The following is a 24471-nucleotide window of genomic DNA, read 5'->3' on the forward strand; positions in this document are numbered from 1 at the left end:
TCTGGGGACCATCAGCCCCGCTCATCTTAAACACTCAGGCGACCTTCTCAACCGCATCCGTAACCTCTCCATCCGTAACAAGAAACTAAGCAGTTTGGATGTGACTTCCCTCTTCACAAAAGTACCTACCAAAAAAGCAATCGAGGTTCTACGACGTAAAGTCAATCAGGACCTTAATCTTCCTCTACCTCCCGGAGATTTTGTTGACTTGATTGAACTCTGTGTTAAATTCAACTGTTTTTCTTTCAATAACAAGCTCTACAAACAAACCTACGGCATGGGAATGGGGTCCCCCATAAGTGCCGTCCTAGCCAACTTATACATGGAACACCTAGAGTCCGAACACTTCGCCAACATCATCCCTTCAAGCGTCACTTGGTTACGTTACGTGGACGATGTCCTCGTAATAACTCCAAAACGTTTTGATGTACGGGATCTTCAGGCAAGGCTCAACGCAGTTGAACCTGCGATCCAGTTTACACTAGAAGAAGAGTCCAATGACAAGCTACCTTTCCTCGACGTCCTCATTCACAAAGTAGACAACAATCTAAGATTTCAAGTTTATCGGAAACCCACCAATAAAAATGATCTCACACACTTCTATTCCAGTCAAGATACCAAGACCAAAAGTGGCATCATCATCGGGTTTTTCCTAAGAGCATACCGAATTTGTAGTCCTGAGTTTCTTGACGGAGAATGTACATACATTCACCAAACATTCACTGAGTTACATTTTCCTTCTTTTTTCATCAAAGACTGCAAGAAAAGAGCTCTTCAGATCATTAATTCTCCACGCATCAACACCACTCCCAACAAAGTTATAATTCTTCCCAACAGCCAGGTTGCACTGAACGTCTCAAAAGTACTTTCACAAGCTAACACCAGAGTCGCCATCGCTTCTAGCACTTCAATAAAGGATCTAACCAGGACAAAATCCAAGCACCACGAACCAGTCAATGCAGGAGTTTACACTATACCCTGTGGAGGCTGTGACAAGATTTACGTAGGTGAAACAGCAAGAAACCTCGACACCCGCCTCAATGAACATATTTACGCATGTAGGAACGATAACTTGAACAACGCCTGTGTACAACACCGAAATTCCACCAATCATCTCATGAAATTCAGAGACGCCCAATTAGTGATCAATGAAACTAATTTCCGCAGACGCAAGTGCCTCGAATCAGCACTGATCGCTGTTTCAAATACAATTAAACAAAACAACGGCAGCTTCACCATCTCCGAAGTCTTAGCAAGAATCCTCCTGAAAACAGTAAACCCTGCCATCACATAGTCTCTCCTGTTATACTACACAAAGCACATTACAGAGAGTGAACACTGAAACAAGCTGCCTCTTTCCACTCTATATTTGTCCAACCTATTTTTATGTTACCCAAGTAATAGCTTTTATATCCTTTTACTCATGTACGAATTAATTGCTCTACCATATTGTATTACTTTTGTCACTACGACTACTACTACTACTACTACCACTACCACTAGTGAACATCGAAATGGTACCTCACTAGTATTGCACCTCACTCTGAGCCTTTATATACCCTCTGTGTCCGTGTATTGTTTGTAATGGCTTGATAAAGCTCCTGGAGAGCGAAACGTTGCCACAATAAATGTCACATTAGTTGCACTTGTGTCCTTTTACTTTACATATTGTCGGTAATTCTACCAACTTTGTTACAAAAGATTCTTTGCTTGATATATCCATCTCTTGCCTTCTGTCCAGTCACTTCAGTGCAAGCTTCAGTCATCAATTTTGAGTGTTGTTTGGCCACTTGGGTACCTCCAGTGAAGTCTCAGTAATTTTCAGAACCTGTTGATCTGATAGAGAAGCAATGAAAGGTTTCTCAGTTTTGAATTCAACCTTCCAGTCAATCATGGAAAGATAGTTCTTTGCTTGCCACTTTAGTTTGGGAATCACTACTTTTCTTGAGTTGACAATAGGCCTGACCTGGGAGTCACATGAGTGAGATTTTCAGTGCCGGGCTCCACCATGATGACTTAATGATTTTTCACTGTCTTTGGACTCCATTTCTTGGTCTTCTCATTCTTTGTCATTACACGAGTGGAGGTCTTCTTACCATCCAAATACAGTGATGCGATATTCTCCAAGTCTGTTAGCTCATTTTCTTGCCTCTCCATTCGGTATTTGTGTCTGGCATCTCGTAACTTCTCTGGTCGAATAACTTGACTTTTGTCGTCCTTGGTGATAATGCCATAGTCCATTAAGGTGGTGGTATCAATGGCATCTCCAGCATAATCACTGATCAAGTATCGGTCACATGTGGCTTCCAGTGTGGGGAGTCTTGTTCTGTTCTGCTGTGAGCTGCTGGCAGTCAGATCACTCAAGACATAGTCAGCATCAGTATCGACAGAAGGGCTATCTCTGGCATCCTTTGAATGACTCACGAAATCGTAATGACACGATTGCAAACAAACCATACCACGGGCGGGGATAGAACCCGTGATCAGAGAGTCTCAAAACTCCAGACCGTCGCGTTAGCCACTGGACCAGCTAGCCACAATAAGATTCGTCCAACTAGGTATATTTTCGAAAAACTTGCATTTGTGGCCACAGTGGTGCCTATGCTAACCTTCCTATGGTGTAGAAATATACCTAGTTGGACGAATTTTATTGTGGCTAGCTGGTCCAGTGGCTAACGCGACGGTCTGGAGTTTTGACACTCTTATCGCGGGTTCTATCCCCGCCCGTGGCATGGTTTATTCTTTGAATTATAGTCAGAATCAGAAACTTCTCCAGCTGCCGATTCACTCTGTCTTTCCTGCAGCTGCTTTACCCCTCTGGTTGCATCCTGCTCCTCTTTTACCGTCACTCTGTCCCACATCCTCGTTACTGTCATGTCAACGCAGCGAATTTTCATCTTCCTATCGCCTCTCTTGTTAAGGAGGAACTGCACCTCACGTTTAGTAGCTTTCACACCACAATAACAGTCCAGGTAGTATCCGTCATACTCCTTTATTTTGCACCCTACATCTTGACAAGAGGCAGCAGGACAAAAACAACTACCTATATCAAACAACTCGTTTATTTCTTCCTGAAATGTAGCACTTTTGGAGACATTTTTGTTCTCATTAAGTGCTGTTCCTCTGCTGTGCAATTTTCTCAGTCTTTCCTCAATAGTTTTCTGGCTGAGAATAGGAATAGTCTTTCTGTCTCCAATTGATTTCTGCCATAGTTTAGAACAATCATTAGCTACTACTCCCTTGATAATCACTGAAACATCAGTAAAATTTCCTTCATCACATTTATATCACAGCAGTTCCTTAAAATATCACCTTTGGGAGGAAGTTTCTTCATTGGATGAACACTGGCATGACCAAACAATGCATGTCCTGTGGCTTTCCTCGTTAACATTGTAGTTATCTCAGTAGTAAAGTATATAAGTAGTCAGAGTATCTGAAAAGAGAGAAAGTTAGTTACTGTTTACAAATACTGCAGAGTACATAGATACAGTACATAAAACACTGTGCTGCGCTACTCAATAATACCTCTACCCATCAACTTCATATTTCGCACTGAATCTAAGATGTATATAAGGAACAATGCCTGAAGAGAGCAGCTTCTTTCAATGTCAGTACGCTGAGGTCGGTGGTCACCTGCGGTCATACCTGTCCTAAGCTCTGGGAGTTAGCGTGGGGTGTTACCAAACTCCATGGCTTGTTGTAGTGTTTTAGAATCTCAGGTTAAAGTGTTGAAGAAGGAGGTTCTACTTCTTCAGGAGGAAAATAGGGGGCTGAAGCTTCGCCTAGATGAGTTTGGGAGTGAGTGCGAGAAGGATTTAGCTGGTAAGGAGGAAATGGTAACTAGCAGTGATAGTGGCAGCCGCTTTAAGTGGCAAGTGGTTCACAGTTCAGGAAGAAGGAAGATAAGGAGGGTTAACAGAGAAGATGTGAAGGTAGGAAATCGATTCTCTGTTCTCCAGGATGAGTGCACTTCAGTGGTTAGTGAGGTTGAAGGTACCACTGATTCCCCTGCTAATCAAGGTAAGAATATTTTAATAGTAAGAGATTCTCAGGTAAGATATATGGACCGTGCTTTTTGTAACAGAGACAGAAAGGCCAGACAGAGGGTGTGCCTTCCTGGAGCTGGTGTTAGTGACATACTCAGTAGGTTGGATAATATTATGTCAGGTAATGGGAACAAGCCCATTATCTGTCTTAGTGCTGGGGATAATGACATTGGGAAGGGCAGGAGAGAGGAGCTGCTAGATAAGTACAGGTCAGCCATAGAAGTAGTTAGGTCTAAGGGAGGGATCCCAGTCATATGTAGTATCTTGCCTAGAAAGGGAGTGGGCAATGAATGGATGTATAGCGCAACTGGTATAAATTGCTGGCTAGACAGGCACTGCAAGGAACTTGCAATCCCATTCATTGATAACTGGGGCCTATTCTTTGGCAAACGTGATATGTATGCAAGGGATGGGGTTCATCTCTCTGGGGATGGAGTGGTTGCATTAGCCAATTCGATTGAGAGGGTAATTGATGACTTGTCTAGGAATTTAAACTGATAGATTATAGAGGTATGAGTGTTTGTGGGAAACAATCAGGCTGCAGCATTATGGTTAAAAACAGCAGTTATTACTGGGATACCTCAGGGATATGTTTAAAAGACAACATTCAAAATGAAGTTGCTAGTAATGGCAAATCAATTGATCAACAAACAAAGAGAGATAGTAGAGGGCAACGAGTGACTAGCTCCCTTAAACTTTACTATACAAATAGTAGGAGTCTAAGAAATAAGATAGATGAGCTAAGATTACTTGTAAGTGTAGGTGATATAGATATCATTGGTATAACAGAGACCTGGTTCAACTTGAAAGATAGGGAAATGCCTTCTGAATGCAACATACAGAGAGATATTAGGTATAATAATAATGATCCCGAATGGGTTAACAGGAGGCTAAAGCATCTATTAGGGGAGAAAAGGGGAATTTATAGGCGCATCAGAAGAGGAGAGGTTAACCTTATTGACCAATATGTTCAGCTTAAAAGAGAAGTAAAAAAGGGGATTAGAAAGGCTAAACGTAACTATGAAATTAAAGTTGCTAATGAATCAAAGACTAATCCAAAGGGGTTCTTTCAAGTGTATAGGACGAAGGTGAAGGAAAAAGTAGGACCTCTGAAAATTGGGAATGAACAGCTGACGGATAATGAACTGGAAATGTGTTCCTTATTTAATGACTATTTTTTGTCAGTTTTTACACAGGAAGATGTAAATGAGATTCCAGTAATTAGCAATTATTTAGTTCCTGATGAATTTAAGTTAACTAATATTACTGTCACGAGGGACATGGTTATTAAACAGCTAGACAAACTGAAGCAAAATAAGTCCCCGGGACCCGATGAGCTGTTTTCCAGGGTACTTAAGGAATGCAAGATGGAGCTTAGTCAGCCATTAACGAGTGTATTCAATGCGTCCATCGTTACCGGTGTTGTGCCAGAGTTGTGGAAGATGGCTAATGTGGTTCCTATATTCAAATCAGGGGATAAGTCCACTCCTTCAAATTACCGTCCAATAAGCCTGGCATCTATAGTGGGCAAGTTATTAGAATCAATTATAGCTGACATTATCAGAAGTCACCTTGAAGAGCATAACTTGATAAATGAATCTCAGCATGGATTCATGAGAGGTCGTTCCTGCCTGACAAACTTACTGACGTTCTTCAAAAGAACATTTGAGGCAGTTGACAGTGATAAGGAATATGATATTGTTTATTTGGATTTTAGTAAAGCCTTCAATAGAGTGCCTCACAAGAGACTCTTAAGAAAAGTGGCAGCTCATGGTATAGGAGGTAAAGTTCTAGCGTAGATTGAGGCATGGCTTACCAATAGAAAGCAGAGAGTTACCATTAATGGAGTGAAATCTGAATGGGGATTAGTCACTAGTGGCGTTCCACAAGGATCAGTTTTAGGCCCTCTCTTGTTCATAATTTACATTAATGACCTTGATGAAGGGATTACGAGTGACATGAGTAAGTTTGCTGATGATACAAAGATAGGCCGTATAATTCACTCTGAGGAGGATATCAATGAACTCCAGGACGATTTGGACAAATTAATGTCTTGGTCTGAAAAATGGCAGATGAAGTTCAATGTGGATAAGTGTAAGGTACTTGCCCTTGGTAATGAAAATAACCCTCGAAGCTATAATCTAGGTGAAGTAGAGCTTGATCATACAGAATGTGAAAAAGACTTGGGAGTCATGGTAAGCAGAAATCTAAAGCCAAGACAGCAGTGCCTTAGTGTGCGCAACAAGGCCAACAGATTACTTGGATTTATCTCAAGAAGTTGGTTTAGAAAGACACGTAAGCAAACACTATAACATATTTATTAGAAAACGTTTCGGTCCTGGGACCTTGATCACTTCTAACATACAGAGGTAGAAAGACATTATATATATAGGCGGAGAGTGAGGTGTGACGCACGTGACCTGAGGAATGTCATAAGAACATAAGAATGGAGGAACACTGTAGAAGGCCTACTGGCCCATGCGAGGCAGGTCCTTATCAAAACAACCTCTACCTATGATGAGGACGGGTAGACGATGAAATCATGTGACTCCTGTGTTGTTGGGTTGGTGCTGCTTAAGTATCATGTATGCCAATGTTTTTGAAATTTTGTAGTTTCCAGTGTTGCGTTCTATAGTGTCGGTGACGGCGATTAGTGAGGCTTCTAGGCACCGTCGGCGTCTGAGGTCTGGTTCGGTGAGAACGAGTTGTGCCTCATTCCAGTTCATCAAACGCCCCGTGGAGTCTCTGTGGAGGACACATGCGTACCTTACATCGTCTCTGTTAGAGGCATTTCGATGCTCATTCAGGCGGACTGCAAGATCTCTGCCTGTCTCGCCTACATATTTCTTGGGACAGAACCCACAGGGGATAGTGTAGACGCCTGCTGTAGAAGTTAGAGGTGTGGGGCTGCGTTTCGTAGTGAGGTCTTTGATAGATGATGTGTTTATGGTGGAAACGTTGATGTTACTCATAGCAAGTGCCCTGCGAGTATTCGTGGCAACATCGCCACATGGGAGTACTATGAACTGTTTAGGGGGCTGTTCCATGGGCGGTTTGTTGAGGATAGCTTGTGCCTTGAGTCTACAATCTAGGATGAAGAAAAAGATGGGAACTGAAGACGTGTAAAGGCTTGTGTTATGTAAGTGCATTCTTCTTCTAGAAAACAAGGGCTGGAGATGCGAAGAACTCTCAAGAAGAAGCCAATGAGGACTCCTCTCTTAGTGCGGGAGTCTTGGTGTGAATAGAAGTGTATAAGATCGTCCTTGTTGGTAGGTTTTCTATACACTTTGAAGAGAAGTTTGTCACTGTCGGGAGATCTGCACAGTAGAACGTCGAGGAAAGGAAGTTTGCCATCATTTTCGAGTTCAAGTGTAAACTTTATTGATGGTTCAACTGCATTGATCTTGTTGAGAAGGGCCTGGATATTGAGACGTCTCGGATAGAAAACCAATATATCATCAACGTATCTTAGCCAGGTAACGGTGTTGGGAATGAGGGTGCTGAATTTCTCTGTCTCCAGGTTTTCCATGAAGAGGTTGGCAAGCACAGCACTGAGCGGGCTGCCCATTGCCATCCCAAAGCATTGTTTGTAACAGTTGTCCTGATACTTGAAGAAGTTGAAATTAACACAAAATGCGAAATGGGACGACCAGAAATCATAAATAACTTATCTTCCTATACACTAACCGTCACCGAGACAGAAGCCCTCAGCCTAGGGCTCAAGTTTACTACTGGCATCAACAAGAAACATAATCTGGTGGATATGGTAACCGAGAACCAACCTTTTGGAGACTCCGAGTTTCAAAAGGGCTTTGTTCAAGGAATTATCACTGCTGCAGCTACTGAGCCTTCAAGACCGGTCATTCCCAGAAGATACATCCAAGCACTCAGGAACCTGGCCAACAACGATGATATCGTCATTACAACCGCTGACAAAGGAGGTGGTGTGGTGTTACTCAACACTGTCGACTACAACAATAAAGTCTTAAATCTTCTCAACGATGCCAACACATACCAGCCTGTATCGGAATCAGTGCTACTTCAAAGTACCCAGACTTTCCTTCAAAAGGCTCGTAGCATCTTACGAAAATCAGAACAAGGCAAGAAACTACTTAAACTTTTACCAGGTCAACCGAAACTAGCACGCCTGTATGGCCTTCCTAAGACACACAAACCTGGCATCCCACTACGGCCTATCACTTCAGGCATAGGGAGCGCACCACGCAGACTAGCCGGCCACCTTGCCAAATACCTTTCAGCGCTTCGGGGCACCATCAGTCAAGCCCACCTCAAACACTCAGGTGACCTTCTCTCCCGAATTTCCAACCTGAATGTCAAAAACAAAAGCATGGCTTCCTTCGATGTCACAGCCCTCTTTACCAACGTTCCTACTGACGCTGCAATCAACATTCTGAGACAGAGGCTCACTGAAAACCACGACCTCCCTTTACCTCTTCTAGATTTCATCAGTCTAGTGGAACTTTGTGTTAATTTCAACTTCTTCAAGTATCAGGACAACTGTTACAAACAATGCTTTGGGATGGCAATGGGCAGCCCGCTCAGTGCTGTGCTTGCCAACCTCTTCATGGAAAACCTGGAGACAGAGAAATTCAGCACCCTCATTCCCAACACCGTTACCTGGCTAAGATACGTTGATGATATATTGGTTTTCTATCCGAGACGTCTCAATATCCAGGCCCTTCTCAACAAGATCAATGCAGTTGAACCATCAATAAAGTTTACACTTGAACTCGAAAATGATGGCAAACTTCCTTTCCTCGACGTTCTACTGTGCAGATCTCCCGACAGTGACAAACTTCTCTTCAAAGTGTATAGAAAACCTACCAACAAGGACGATCTTATACACTTCTATTCACACCAAGACTCCCGCACTAAGAGAGGAGTCCTCATTGGCTTCTTCTTGAGAGCTCTTCGCATCTCCAGCCCTTGTTTTCTAGAAGAAGAATGCACTTACATAACACAAGCCTTTACACGTCTTCAGTTCCCATCTTTCTTCATCCGAGATTGCAGACTCAAGGCACAAGCTATCCTCAACAAACCGCCCATGGAACAGCCCCCTAAACAGTTCATAGTACTCCCATGTGGAGATGTTGCCACGAATACTCGCAGGGCACTTGCTATGAGTAACATCAACGTTTCCACCATAAACACATCATCTATCAAAGACCTCACTACGAAACGCAGCCCCACACCTCTAACTTCTACAGCAGGCGTCTACACTATCCCCTGTGGGTTCTGTCCCAAGAAATATGTAGGCGAGACAGGCAGAGATCTTGCAGTCCGCCTGAATGAGCATCGAAATGCCTCTAACAGAGACGATGTAAGGTACGCATGTGTCCTCCACAGAGACTCCACGGGGCATTTGATGAACTGGAATGAGGCACAACTCGTTCTCACCGAACCAGACCTCAGACGCCGACGGTGCCTAGAAGCCTCACTAATCGCCGTCACCGACACTATAGAACGCAACACTGGAAACTACAAAATTTCAAAAACATTGGCATACATGATACTTAAGCAGCACCAACCCAACAACACAGGAGTCACATGATTTCATCGTCTACCCGTCCTCATCATAGGTAGAGGTTATTTTGATAAGGACCTGCCTCGCATGGGCCAGTAGGCCTTCTACAGTGTTCCTCCATTCTTATGTTCTTATGACATTCCTCAGGTCACGTGCGTCACACCTCACTCTCCGCCTATATATATAATGTCTTTCTACCTCTGTATGTTAGAAGTGATCAAGGTCCCAGGACCGAAACGTTTTCTAATAAATATGTTATAGTGTTTGCTTACGTGTGTTTCTAAACCAACTTGTCGGTATTTATTACCAAGGTTTATACCATCTCAAGAAGTATGAGTAACAGAAGTCCAAAAGTTATTTTACAGCTCTATACATCACTAGTGAGGCCTCATTTGGATTATGCTGCTCAGTTTTGGTCTCCTTACTACAGGATGGACATAGACTCGTTAGAGAACATACAGAGAAGAATGACTAAAATGATTTACTGTGTAAGGAACCTCCCGTATGAAGATAGACTAAAAGCCTTAAATCTCCACTCTCTGGAGAGGCGTAGAATGAGGGGAGATATCATTGAAGTGTATAAGTGGATGACAGGCATAAGCAAGGGAGATATTAATAAAGTACTGAGGGTGTCGAACCAGGTAAGAACCAGAAATAATGGATATAAGTTGGATAAATTTAGATTTAGAAAGGACATAGGTAAGTACTGGTTTTCTAACAGAGTTGTAGATGCGTGGAACAGTCTTCCCAGTGGGGTGATAGAGGCCATGACCTTGGGTAGCTTTAAGAAGACTGGACAAATATATGAGTGGGAGGGGCTGGGTTTGATTGGTGTCATGGGGTACGGGAGTTATTTCTTGGCTAGCTTTAGGTAGAGGTCGTTTTGAACATTAAAATGGTATAAAATACCGACAGGTTGTTAGGTAAGACACATATGCAACAGTTAGGTATCTTTATTATGAAACGTTTCGCCTACACAGTAGGCTTCTTCAGTCAAGTACAGAAAAGTTGATAGAAGCAGAAGATACTTGAAGACGATGTAATCAGTCCATCACCCTTAAAGTTTTGAGGTGGTCAGTCCCTCAGTCTGGAGAAGAGCATTGTTCCATAGTATGAAACAATATGGAGAAGAAGTGACAGGATGGAGCTTTTTATAGCGCCAAGAGGTGAGACGTAGGCCACTAGGAGAGGTAAGAACTCAGATTGAACATTAAAATGGTATAAAATACCGACAGGTTGTTAGGTAAGACACATATGCAACGATTCTGTCACTTCATCTCCATATTGTTTCATACTATGGAACAATGCTCTTCTCCAGACTGAGGGACTGACCACCTCAAAACTTTAAGGGTGATGGACTGATTACATCGTCTTCAAGTATCTTCTGCTTCTGTCAACTTTTCTGTACTTGACTGAAGAAGCCTACTGTGTAGGCGAAACGTTTCATAATAAAGATACTTAACTGTTGCATATGTGTCTTACCTAACAACTTGTCGGTATTTTATACCATTTTAATGTTCAATCTGTCAGACACTGCAACACAAGGGTATCTTGGTACAGACCTGCAATCAACTTCGACAACTTCCACTAGTGAGAGCGGCTGGATTTGAGTGGGACCTGACCTTTCAACATCTGAGTTCTTACCTCTCCTAGTGGCCTACGTCTCACCTCTTGGCGCTATAAAAAGCTCGATTCTGTCACTTCATCTCCATATTGTTTCATACTATGGAACAATGCTCTTCTCCAGACTGAGGGACTGACCACCTCAAAACTTTAAGGGTGATGGACTGATTACATCGTCTTCAAGTATCTTCTGCTTCTGTCAACTTTTCTGTACTTGACTGAAGAAGCCTACTGTGTAGGCGAAACGTTTCATAATAAAGATACCTAACTGTTGCATATGTGTCTTACCTAAGAACTCAGATGTTGAGAGGTCAGTTCCCTCTCAAATCCAGCCCCTCTCACTAGTGGAAGTTGTCGAAGTTGATTGCAGGTCTGTACCAAGATACCCTTGTGTTGCAGTGTCTGACAGATTGAACATTAAAATGGTATAAAATACCGACAGGTTGTTAGGTAAGACACATATGCAACAGTTAGGTATCTGTCGGTATTTTATACCATTTTAATGTTCAATCTGTCAGACACTGCAACACAAGGGTATCTTGGTACAGACCTGCAATCAACTTCGACAACTTCCACTAGTGAGAGGGGCTGGATTTGAGAGGGACCTGACCTCTCAACATCTGAGTTCTTACCTCTCCTAGTGGCCTACGTCTCACCTCTTGGCGCTATAAAAAGCTCCATCCTGTCACTTCTTCTCCATATTGTTTCATACTATGGAACAATGCTCTTCTCCAGACTGAGGGACTGACCACCTCAAAACTTTAAGGGTGATGGACTGATTACATCGTCTTCAAGTATCTTCTGCTTCTATCAACTTTTCTGTACTTGACTGAAGAAGCCTACTGTGTAGGCGAAACGTTTCATAATAAAGATTCCTAACTGTTGCATATGTGTCTTACCTAACAACCTGTCGGTATTTTATACCATTTTAATGTTCAATCTGTCAGACACTGCAACACAAGGGTATCTTGGTACAGACCTGCAATCAACTTCGACAACTTCCACTAGTGAGAGGGGCTGGATTTGAGGGGGACCTGACCTCTCAACATCTGAGTTCTTACCTCTCCTAGTGGCCTACGTCTCACCTCTTGGCGCTATAAAAAGCTCGATTCTGTCACTTCATCTCCATATTGTTTCATACTATGGAACAATGCTCTTCTCCAGACTGAGGGACTGACCACCTCAAAACTTTAAGGGTGATGGACTGATTACATCGTCTTCAAGTATCTTCTGCTTCTGTCAACTTTTCTGTACTTGACTGAAGAAGCCTACTGTGTAGGCGAAACGTTTCATAATAAAGATACCTAACTGTTGCATATGTGTCTTACCTAAGAACTCAGATGTTGAGAGGTCAGGTCCCTCTCAAATCCAGCCCCTCTCACTAGTGGAAGTTGTCGAAGTTGATTGCAGGTCTGTACCAAGATACCCTTGTGTTGCAGTGTCTGACAGATTGAACATTAAAATGGTATAAAATACCGACAGGTTGTTAGGTAAGACACATATGCAACAGTTAGGTATCTGTCGGTATTTTATACCATTTTAATGTTCAATCTGTCAGACACTGCAACACAGGGGTATCTTGGTACAGACCTGCAATCAACTTCGACAACTTCCACTAGTGAGAGGGGCTGGATTTGAGAGGGACCTGACCTCTCAACATCTGAGTTCTTACCTCTCCTAGTGGCCTACGTCTCACCTCTTGGCGCTATAAAAAGCTCCATCCTGTCACTTCTTCTCCATATTGTTTCATACTATGGAACAATGCTCTTCTCCAGACTGAGGGACTGACCACCTCAAAACTTTAAGGGTGATGGACTGATTACATCGTCTTCAAGTATCTTCTGCTTCTATCAACTTTTCTGTACTTGACTGAAGAAGCCTACTGTGTAGGCGAAACGTTTCATAATAAAGATTCCTAACTGTTGCATATGTGTCTTACCTAACAACCTGTCGGTATTTTATACCATTTTAATGTTCAATCTGTCAGACACTGCAACACAAGGGTATCTTGGTACAGACCTGCAATCAACTTCGACAACTTCCACTAGTGAGAGGGGCTGGATTTGAGGGGGACCTGACCTCTCAACATCTGAGTTCTTACCTCTCCTAGTGGCCTACGTCTCACCTCTTGGCGCTATAAAAAGCTCCATCCTGTCACTTCTTCTCCATATTGTTTCATACTATGGAACAATGCTCTTCTCCAGACTGAGGGACTGACCACCTCAAAACTTTAAGGGTGATGGACTGATTACATCGTTTTCAAATATCTTCTGCTTCTATCAACTTTTCTGTACTTGTTAGGTAAGACACATATGCAACAGTTAGGTATCTTTATTATGAAACGTTTCGCCTACACAGTAGGCTTCTTCAGTCAAGTACAGAAAAGTTGATAGAAGCAGAAGATACTTGAAGACGATGTAATCAGTCCATCACCCTTAAAGTTTTGAGGTGGTCAGTCCCTCAGTCTGGAGAAGAGCATTGTTCCACAGCTATAATCTAGGTGAAGTAGAGCTTGGTCATACAGAATGTGAAAAAGACTTGGGAGTCATGGTAAGCAGAAATCTAAAGCCAAGACAGCAGTGCCTCAGTGTGCGCAACAAGGCCAACAGATTACTTGGATTTATCTCAAGAAGTATAAGTAACAGAAGTCCAAAAGTTATTTTACAGCTCTATACATCACTAGTGAGGCCTCATTTAGATTATGCTGCTCAGTTTTGGTCCCCTTACTACAGGATGGACATAGACTCATTAGAGAACATACAGAGAAGAATGACTAAAATGATTTACTGTGTAAGGAACCTCCCGTATGAAGATAGACTTAAAGCCTTAAATCTCCACTCTCTGGAGAGGCGTAGAATGAGGGGAGATATCATTGAAGTGTATAAGTGGATGACGGGCATAAACAAGGGAGACATTAATAAAGTACTCAGGGTGTCGAACCAGGTAAGAACCAGGAATAATGGATTTAAGTTGGATAAATTTAGATTTAGAAAGGACATAGGTAAGTACTGGTTTTCTAACAGAGTTGTAGATGCGTGGAACAGTCTTCCCAGTGGGGTGATAGAGGCTAGGACCTTGGGTAGCTTTAAGAAGAGACTGGACAAATATATGGGTGGGAGGGGCTGGGTTTGATTGGTGTTGGGGGGTGCGGGAGTTGTTTCTTGAGTAGCTTTAGATAGAGATCGTTTTGATAAGGACCTGCCTCGTATGGGCCAGTAGGCCTTCTGCAGTGTTCCTACATTCTTGTGTTCTTGTGTTCTTGTGTTCTTGTGAAACAATATTGTTTCATACTATGGAACAATGCTCTTCTCCAGACTGAGGGACTGACCACCTCAAAACTTTAAGGGTGATGGACTGATTACATCGTCTTCAAGTATCTTCTGCTTCTATCAACTTTTCTGTACTTGACTGAAGAAGCCTACTGTGTAGGCGAAACGTTTCATAATAAAGATACCTAACTGTTGCATATGTGTCTTACCTAACAGAGGTCGTTTTGATAAGGACCTGCCTCGTATGGGTCAGTAGGCCTTCTGCAGTGTTCCTACATTCTTATGTTCATATGTTCTTATGTTATAAACTATTCCACACTGATAGGGTCAACAGGAAGGGTGGTGGTGTGGTGATGTATGTCAGAGAAAATTTAAATTGTTGTCTTAGACATGATATAAGATTAGAAACATCGAACACAGAATCTGTTTGGTTACAGTTTCTCGAGGGTCGTGACAAATTAATTTTGGATGTGATTTATAGGCCCCAAACCTTGGCAGGGAGTGCAGTAAGCTGTTATGGGACGAAATTCATAAGGCATCTAGATATGAAAATGTTGTGATAATGGGAGATTTTAACTTTAGACAAATTGATTGGAACAATATGACAGGAAATCTTGAGTCTAGTGACTTTCTTGATACAGTTCAGGATTGCTTTTTAGAACAGGTTGTGACAGAACCAACTAGAGGAAACAATCTGCTTGACTTGGTTCTTGCCAACAAAGATTCACTAATTAATAATCTTGAGGTTAATGATGAGCTTGGGGAAAGTGATCACAAATCACTTAGTTTCAATAAATCATGGAATTACCCTGATGACTGCAATCAAATCTCTGTCCCAGATTTTCGCTTGTTCGACTTCATGGGACAGAAAAATTACCTGGGTGGGCTAAATTAGGAAGTCCTGACTGTGGGTCAGGTAGGTGATCTTGGTTGCCAATATGACGTTTTTCAGAGCATAGTTCTAGCTGCCCAGACAACTTTTGTTCCGAGTAGGGAAATTAGATCTAACAAAAATGATCCCAAATGGATGAACAACAGATTAAAACATCTCATTGGTCAAAAGAGAGGTATATATAAGCATATCAAAAGAGGGGATGGGCAGTTAAGAAATCAATATATTCAACTGAAGAGAGAAATAAAGAAAGGAATAAGAAAAGCGAAAAGGGATTATGAGGCTAAGGTCGCAAGGGATTCAAAGACTAACCCAAAAGGGTTCTTTCAGGTATACAGAAGTAAGATTAGGGACAAGACTGACAAACTTAAGAGTAACTCAGGTCAGATCACTGACAGTGATAAGGATATGTGTGAAATTCTCAATACCTACTTCCTCTCAGTTTTCACCCAGGAAAATACTAGCGATATTCCTGAAATAATAGATTATGTAGAACAGGACAATAATAAACTATGCACGATTGCGGTAAATAGTGACATGGTTCTCCGACAAATAGAGAAACTAAAACCTAACAAATCTCCAGGCCCTGATGAACTGTTTGCAAGTGTGTTAAAGGAATGTAAATAGGAACTTAGCATACCTTTGGCTAATCTTTTTAACATATCACTACAAACTGGCATAGTGCCAGATAAGTGGTAAATGGCAAATGTAATACCTATTTACAAGGCAGGTGACAGGTCCTTGGTTTCGAACTATAGACTAATAAGCCTTACCTCCATAGTGGGAAAATTTATGGAATCAATAATTGCCGAAGCAATTCGTAGCCATCTTGATAGGCACAGATTGATTAATGAATCTCAACACGGTTTTACAAAGGGGCGCTCCTGTCTTACGAATTTACAAATATTTTTCACTAAGGTGTTTGAGGAGGTAGATCATGGTAATGAATATGATATTGTGTATATGGACTTCAGTAAGGCTTTCGATAGAGTTCCACATCAGAGGCTATTGAGGAAACTTAAGGCACATGGAATAGGAGGAGAATTTTTTCCTGGGTAGAGGCATGGCTGACAAATAGGCAGCAGAGAGTTTGCATAAATGGGGAGAAATCAGAATTGGGGTACGTCACAAGCGGTGTTCCTTAGGGGTCAGTGTTGGGCCCGTTGTTGTTCACAATTTACATAAACGAAATAGATGAGGGAATAAATAGCGATATAAGCAAATTTCCTGATGACACCAAAATAGGCCGTCCAATTCCTTCTAATGAGGACACTAGAGCACTCCAGGATGATTTGAATAGACTGATGCAATGGTCGGAGAAGTGGAAGATGCAGTTTAATATAGAGAAATGCAAAGTTCTAAATGTTGGACAGGAAAACAGCCATGCGACATATAAACTAAATAATGTAAATCTTAATACTAATAATTGCGAAAAGGATTTAGGAGTTCTGGTTAGCAGTAATCTAAAACGAAGACAACAATGCGTTAGTGTTTGCAATAAAGATAACAGAATTCTTGGCTTCATATCTAGAAGTATAAATAATAGAAGTCCTCAGGTTGTTCTTCAACTCTATATATCCTTGGTTAGGCCTCATTTAGATTATGCTGCTCAGTTCTGGTCACCATATTACAGAATGGATATAAATTCACTGGAAAACGTACAGAGGAGGATGACAAAGATGATCCTATGTATCAGAAATCTTCACTATGAGGATAGACTGAGGGCCCTGAATCTGCACTCTGTCGAATGACATAGAATTAGGGAGATATGATCGAGGTGTATAAATGGAAAACAGGAATAAATAAACGGGGTGTAAATAGCGTGCTGAAAATTTCCAGCCAAGACAGGACTCGCAGCAATGGTTTCAAGTTGGAAAAATTCAGATTCTGGAAGGATATAGGAAAGCACTGGTTTGGTAATAGAGTTGTGGATGAGTGGAACAAACTCCCAAGTACAGTTATAGAGGCTAAAACGTTGTGTAGTTTTAAAAAATAGGTTAGATAAATACATGAGGGGGTGTGGGTGGGTGTGAGTTGGACCGGACTAGCTTGTGCTGCTGGGTCTGGTGCCGTGTTCCTTCCTTGAGTGGAGGTGACCAGACTGGGTGGGTCATTAGGCTAATCCAGGGGGTGGACATGGACCTGCTCTGCATGGGTCAGTAGGCCTGTTGCAGTGTTCCTTCTTTGTTAAGTTCTTATGTTCTTATGAACTTTTTTTACAGAGTGATCACTCCTGTCAATATATGCGTACTGATGGGTTCTCATACAATAATGTCTCTTTTATGCAATGTTCTTTACCGTTAACGGTCAAACTGGTAAAAGTCTCGTACTAAGATTAAAACAACATAAATATAGCATTAGAACTGGACAAGATTCCGATGCTCTATTTATTCATGTAAGAGATTTTATCCAACCAGTTGATTTTCAAAAAGTTGAGAAAGTTGTATCTAACAAGTCCATGGTTGACAGGAATGTAATTGAATCTTGTTTCATAAAAAGCAGTTTTGAAAATGATATGAATATTTCCTTTGAATTATATAAATTAGATCTATTTATAATTAATAAAATTTGGGAAAAATTTAATAATAATACATTGGACAAATAATAAACCTTAATTCTTGGGTAGAATATTTTGTTAGTGAAATGTCGTCAGGACCTGTCTAGTTGGGCCAGAGGGCCTGCTGCAGTGTTCCTATTTTTTATGAGTCGGGTGTCGTCGCGCGTCAGGTGTTGCTTTGTTGTGGGATGTGATGGTGAGGTGTGGTCCAGACCCTTTATATGCCTTCCTCTGATGTATTCCTTTTATAGATCCTTGATAATGTGAGAAGTCACGAAATCGCTTCGAATTTCACTATTTTTTTACAGTGGTTGTTTTGCATATATATATATATATATATATATATATATATATATATATATATATATATATATATATATATATATATATATATATATATATATATATATATATATATATATATATATATATATATATATATATATATTAAATGTCGGACGTCTCCCACAGAGGCAGGGTGACCCAAAAGAAAGAAAATTCCCAAAAATAAAATACTTTCATCATCATTCAACACATTCACCTCACTCATGTTTTTGCAGAGGTGCCCAGAAAACAACAATTTAGAAGCATGTACATATAAAGATACACAACATATCCCTCCAAACTGCCAGTGTCCCCAACGCCTCCTTGAAAGTGCACGCATTGTACTTCCAGTTTACAGTAGTCAAGTCCGGCTATATAAAAATAATCGGTTTACCTGAATCCCTTCACTAAATATTACCCTGCTCACACTCCAACAGCTAGTCAGGTCCTATTCACTCCTATCTAACACGCTCACGCATGCTTCCTGGAAGTCCAAGCCCCTCGCCCACGAAACCTCCTTTACCCGCCTCCCTCAAACCTTTTCAAGGACGACCCCTACCTCGCCTTCCTTCCCCTACAGATTTATACGCTCTCCATGTCATTCTACTTTGATCCATTCTCTCTAGATGACCAAACCACCTCAATAACTCCTCTTCAGACCTCTGTCTAATACTTTTATTAACTCCACATCTCTTAATTTTCACACTCCGAATTTTCTGCATAATATTTACTCAACACATTGGCCTTAAACAGGACATCTCCTCCGCCTCCTCGCTGCAGCATTTACAACCCAAGCTTCACACCCATGTAAGAGTGTTGATAGCACTGTACTTTCATAGATTCCTTTCTTTTCCTCCATAGATAATGTTTTTTGTCTCCACATATACCTCAGTGCACCACTCACCTTTTTTCCTTCATCAGTTCTATGATTAACCTCATCCATCATACAATCATCTGCTGACACGTCAACTCGCAAATATCTGAAAACATTCACTTCTTCTATACTCCTCCTCTCCAATTTGATATCTAATTTTGCTTTATCTAAATCATTTGATACCCTCATCATCTTACTCTTTTCTATGTTCGCTTTCAACTTTCTACCTTTACACACTCTCTTAAACTCGCCCACTAACCTTTGCAACTTTTCTTTAGAATCTCCCATAAGCACAATATCATCAGCAAAAAGTAACTGCGTCAATTCCCATTTTGTATTTGATTCCCCATAATTTAAACCCACCCCTCTCCCTATACCCTAGCATTTACTTCTTTTACAATCCAATCTATAAATATATTAAACAACCATCGTGACATTACACATCCCTGTCTAAGACCCACCTTTACCTGGAAGTAGTCTCCCTCTCAAATAAATAACAAAAAGGCACAATACCGTGACTGGAACGATACTCAAATAACCCGCACATAAAAGACAGAAGCTTACGACGACGTTTCGGTCCGACTTGGACCATTGACAAAGTCGTCGTAAGCTTCTGTCTTTTATGTGCGGGTTATTTGAGTATAGTCTCCCTCTCTTCTACTGACCCTAACCTGAGCCTCACTATCCTCATAAAAACTCTTTACAACATTTAACTACCTATTCCATACACTTGCAACATCTTCCACGTTGCTCCCCCCATCCACTCTATCATATCTAAATCCATAAATGCAATGAAAACTTCCCTACCTTTATCTAAATACTGTTCACATATATGCTTCAATGCAAACACTTGATCTACACATCCCCTCCCCACTCTAAAACCTCCTTGCTCATCCACAATCCTACATTCTGTCTTGCCTCTAATTCTTTCAATATTAACCCTACCATGCACTTTTCCTGGTATACTCAGTAAACTTATTCCTCTTTAATTTTTACAATCTCTTTTGTCCCCCTTCCCTTTATATAAAGGAATTATACATGCTCTCCGCCAATCCCTAGGTACCTTCCCCTCTTTCATACATTTATTAAACAAAAATACCAACCACTCCAACACTATATATACCCCCCTGCTTTTAACATTTCTGTCATGATCCCGTCAGTTCCAGCTGCTTTACCCCCTTTCAATCTACGTAATGCCTCACGCACCTCCCCCACACTCACATCCTGCTCTTCTTCACTCCTTGAAGATGGTATACCTCCATGGCCAGTGCATGAAATTACCGCCTCCCTTTCTACATCAACATTTAAAAGTTCCTCAAAATATTCTCGCCATCTACCCAATACCTCCATCTCCCCATCTAATAACTCCCCTACTCTGTTTTTAATTGACAAATCCATTTGTTCCATAGGCTTTCTTAACTTGTTTATCTCACTCCAATTTTTTTCTTATTTTCATCAAAATTTCTTGACAGTGCCTCTCCCACTCTATCATCTGCTCTCCTTTTACACTCTCTCACCACTCTCTTCACCTTTCTTTTACCCTCCATATACTCTACTCTTCTTATAACACTTCTGCTTTGTAAAAACCTCCCACAAGCTATCTTTTTCTCTTTCATCACACCCTTTACTTCATCATTCCACCAATTACTCCTCTTTCCTCCTGCACCCACCCTCCTATAACCACAAACTTCTGCCCCACATTCTAATACTGCATTTTTAAAACTATTCCAACCCTCTTCAACCCCCCCCCCCCACTACTCATACTTGCACCAGCCCACCTTACTGCCAACAGTTGCTTATATCTCACCCGAACTTCTTCCCCCCTTAATTTATACACTTTCACCTCTCTTTTGCTTGTTGTTGCGATTTTCCTCTGACTCTAACTGTAGATACAATTAAATAATAATCAGATATATCAGTTGCCCCTCCATAAACATGTACATCCTGAAGCCTACCCATCACCCTTTTATCCACCAATGTATAATCTAACAAACTACTTTCATTACATGCTATATCATATCTTGTATATTTATTTATCCTCTTTTTCGTAAAATATGTATTACTTATTACCAAACATCTTTCTACACATAACTCAATTAAAGGCTCCCCATTTTCATTTAGCCCTGGCACCCCAAATTTACCTACTACTCCCTCCACAACATTTTTACCCACTTTAGCATTGAAATCCCCAACCACAAGTACTCTCACACTTGGTTCAAAACTCCCCACACACTCACTCAACAATTCCCAAAATCTCTCTCTCTCTCCTCTACACTTCTCTCTTCTCCAGGTGCATATGCGCTTACTATAACCCACTTTTCACATCCAACCTATATTTCACTCCATGTAGTCCTTGAATTAATACATTTATACTCCCTCTTTTCCTGCCATACCTTATCCTTCAACATTATTGCTACTCCTTCTTTAACTTTAGCTCTATTTGAAACCCCTGACCTAATCCCATTTACTGAAACTCTCTCACCCCCTCCATCTTTGTTTCACTTAAAGCCAGGACATCCAACTTCTTCTCATTCATAACATCCACAATCATCTCTTTCTTATCATTCGCACAACATCCACGCACATTCAGGCATCCCACTTTGAAAATTTTCTTCTTCTTATTAGTAATCTTTACAGGAAAGGGGGTTACTAGCCCATTGTTCCTGGCATTTTAGTTGACTTTTACAACACACATAACCTATGGAGGAAAGATTCTTATTCCACTTCCCCATGGATATAAAAGGAAAAGTAATAAGAACAAGAACTATTAAGATAAAATCAAAGAAAACTCAGATGAGTGTGTATAAATAAACATGTACATGTATGTGTAGTGTGACCTAAGTGTAAGTAGAAGTAGCAAGACGTACCTGTAATCTTGCATATTTATGAGACAGACAAAAGACACCAGCAATCCTATCATCATGTAAAACAATTACAGGCTTTCGTTTTACTCACTTGGCAGGACGGTAGTACCTCCCTGGGTGGTTGCTGTCTTCCAACCTACCACCTATATATATATATATATATATATATATATATATATATATATATATATATATATATATATATATATATATATATATATATATATATATATATATATATATATATATATATATATATATATTATACTTTCTATGTGTTATCAGGATATGCAAGTCTTAAGTTATCTTCTTCAATATATTTCTATAAATTATCAATTAGCAGGGGTCTGGAAATTAATATTCACAAGGCAATCACAGCTACTGCCGTTGTGATATTTAATGTTATATTCCTTAAATTGCAATAGTCAATGCAAGTATATAATACACCTTAACCTTATAATAATATTAGTAACAAAATATTTGAGACTAATATTCAGACGTCGTATTAAAAACTTCTAGGAATGGGCTATGCACTGCTGGCTGAGCTGCCTCCCATCATTGGTATATACATGGGATTCTTCCCATTGCTTATCTACGCTTTACTTGGTACATCACGACACACTTCAATGGGTAGGTTTAGTATTTTTATTATCAATTCTATGCATTTTATGTCTAAATTGGATTTTTTTCCATTAATCCTAATTAGATTTGCTGAATGCCATTGCATACTGCTCTGATTTTTTTTGACATTAGTATTTCTTGTAAATTATACACAAAAACAATGAAAATCTGTTAAGGATGCCTTGTAGAAATCATACTCGCATTTTCTTTAATTAAAAAATACTCATCAATTCTTTTCTAAACGGTATTTACTTATATTTTACAAATTTTACTTCATATATCAAACTTTTACTTAATTTATGTTTAAGACATTCAATTGAATTTTTTTTGGGCGCATCTATTTAAATGTAAATAAATATTTAACAGGTTCTTTGTATCAAGCAAATTGTACCATAGTAGATATTGTTTTGATAATAATTATACTAGACATCTTTGTCTAGTATAATGCAAAATATAGTACTGCCGACAAGAATGAAGAAAATATAGTACTACCGACAAGAATGAAGAAAATATAGTACTACCGACAAGAATGAAGAAAATATAGTACTACCGACAAGAATGAAGAAAATATAGTACTGCCGACAAAAGTGAAGAAAATACATATTGCAGTGTAGAACAAACGTTTTAACTGAACCAATTATTTGATAAAGTTCTTCACTGAGCGATATGTTGGCCTGGTAACTTGTGTTTTTTCTTCAGTAATACAGCCTCAGGCTGGAAGGAGAACGGGATTTCCTTAACATTAAGAGAAAAATGTAAAAGTTTATATTCCTAATAAAAAATTTTCTTCATTGAATAAAAATGACTACAGCTAGACGTCCACTTGCGCGAGTTCCACTTTTGCTAGCTTCGAACATTCGCGAATGCCCAGCCGCCCGGGTTTCATGTGTTTTATGTTATGTTTTCATATGTTTTATGATTATTCGTGGTTCAATAGGTTAAGGAAGCAATATTTTTAGGCTAAGTAACCGATTTTATTATATTTCCCTACAGTACATCTGCACATCAAAACATTCGCGAATGCTACAGTAGAGTATTATTATATTTCCCTACATCATATTTGCGAACCAGACATTCGCGAATTTGGAAAATTCGCGAGGTTCTTGACCCCCCAACCCTCGCGAATGTGGAGGGCCTCGTATACTTAAAACATACGTGAACAGGATACGTGGGCTCAGGTGTGTAGCCAAACTCCACCAAAAAGGAGTCATCCAACAAGCGATATACCACTCCTTCAAGACTGCCTTACACCAACACAAGTGATCAAGCGTACTGGAAAACCCACACGGTAAATGTCACCCAGTGGTTCAATGTACATTCGATACATGTCTTTTCAACAGACCCACGAGACACGACAATTTTCTGATTACAGGTAGGACCCGGTTACAGCTGCAGATCCTATGAAAACATGCAGGGTTCCACCTTTAATTACCCTGGTCGTGTAATTACCTGCACCTCAGCACATGTGAAACTTCCTCGTATGATCGTTAATGCGTCAGTGTGAAAGTGGCGCATAATGCGTCAGTGTGAAAGTGACACATAATGCGTTAGTGTGGAATTGACACATCATTCTTCACTAAGAAAGTGATGCATCATGCGTCAGTATAAAAATAATGGATCATGCCTCAGAAAACGTAGGTTTTCATCATTATTTGGCTAAATGTGTCTAATATTAACTTCGCTTTACTGTTGCAAGAATTCTAACATTTTTCCATAATAATTAGTTTGAAGAATAGAGGGCGGGGCTCAGTCAAGAACTTACAAAAAGCCCCAGTACTGGAGGAACGTTGTCAAATAGAGGGTGGGGCTCAGTCAAGAACTTAAAAAAGCCCCTGTGTTCGAGCAACGTTGTCAAA

General features: G+C 40.5%; 1 protein-coding gene across 2 annotated transcripts in view; it reads left to right on the forward strand.

Annotated features, from left to right (window-relative positions):
- The window catches only part of LOC128692800 (prestin-like), a 268729-nt gene that overhangs the window by 109903 nt on the left and 134355 nt on the right, over positions 1-24471 (forward strand). For both annotated transcript variants that reach the window (XM_070090068.1, XM_070090069.1), the window contains exon 4: positions 22514-22624. In XM_070090068.1, the coding sequence (XP_069946169.1) occupies positions 22514-22624 (111 nt within the window). The remainder of the gene's footprint in view (positions 1-22513; positions 22625-24471) is intronic.

This window comes from Cherax quadricarinatus, chromosome 30 (genome assembly GCF_038502225.1).
Source record: "Cherax quadricarinatus isolate ZL_2023a chromosome 30, ASM3850222v1, whole genome shotgun sequence".
Taxonomy (NCBI): Eukaryota; Metazoa; Arthropoda; class Malacostraca; order Decapoda; family Parastacidae; genus Cherax; species Cherax quadricarinatus.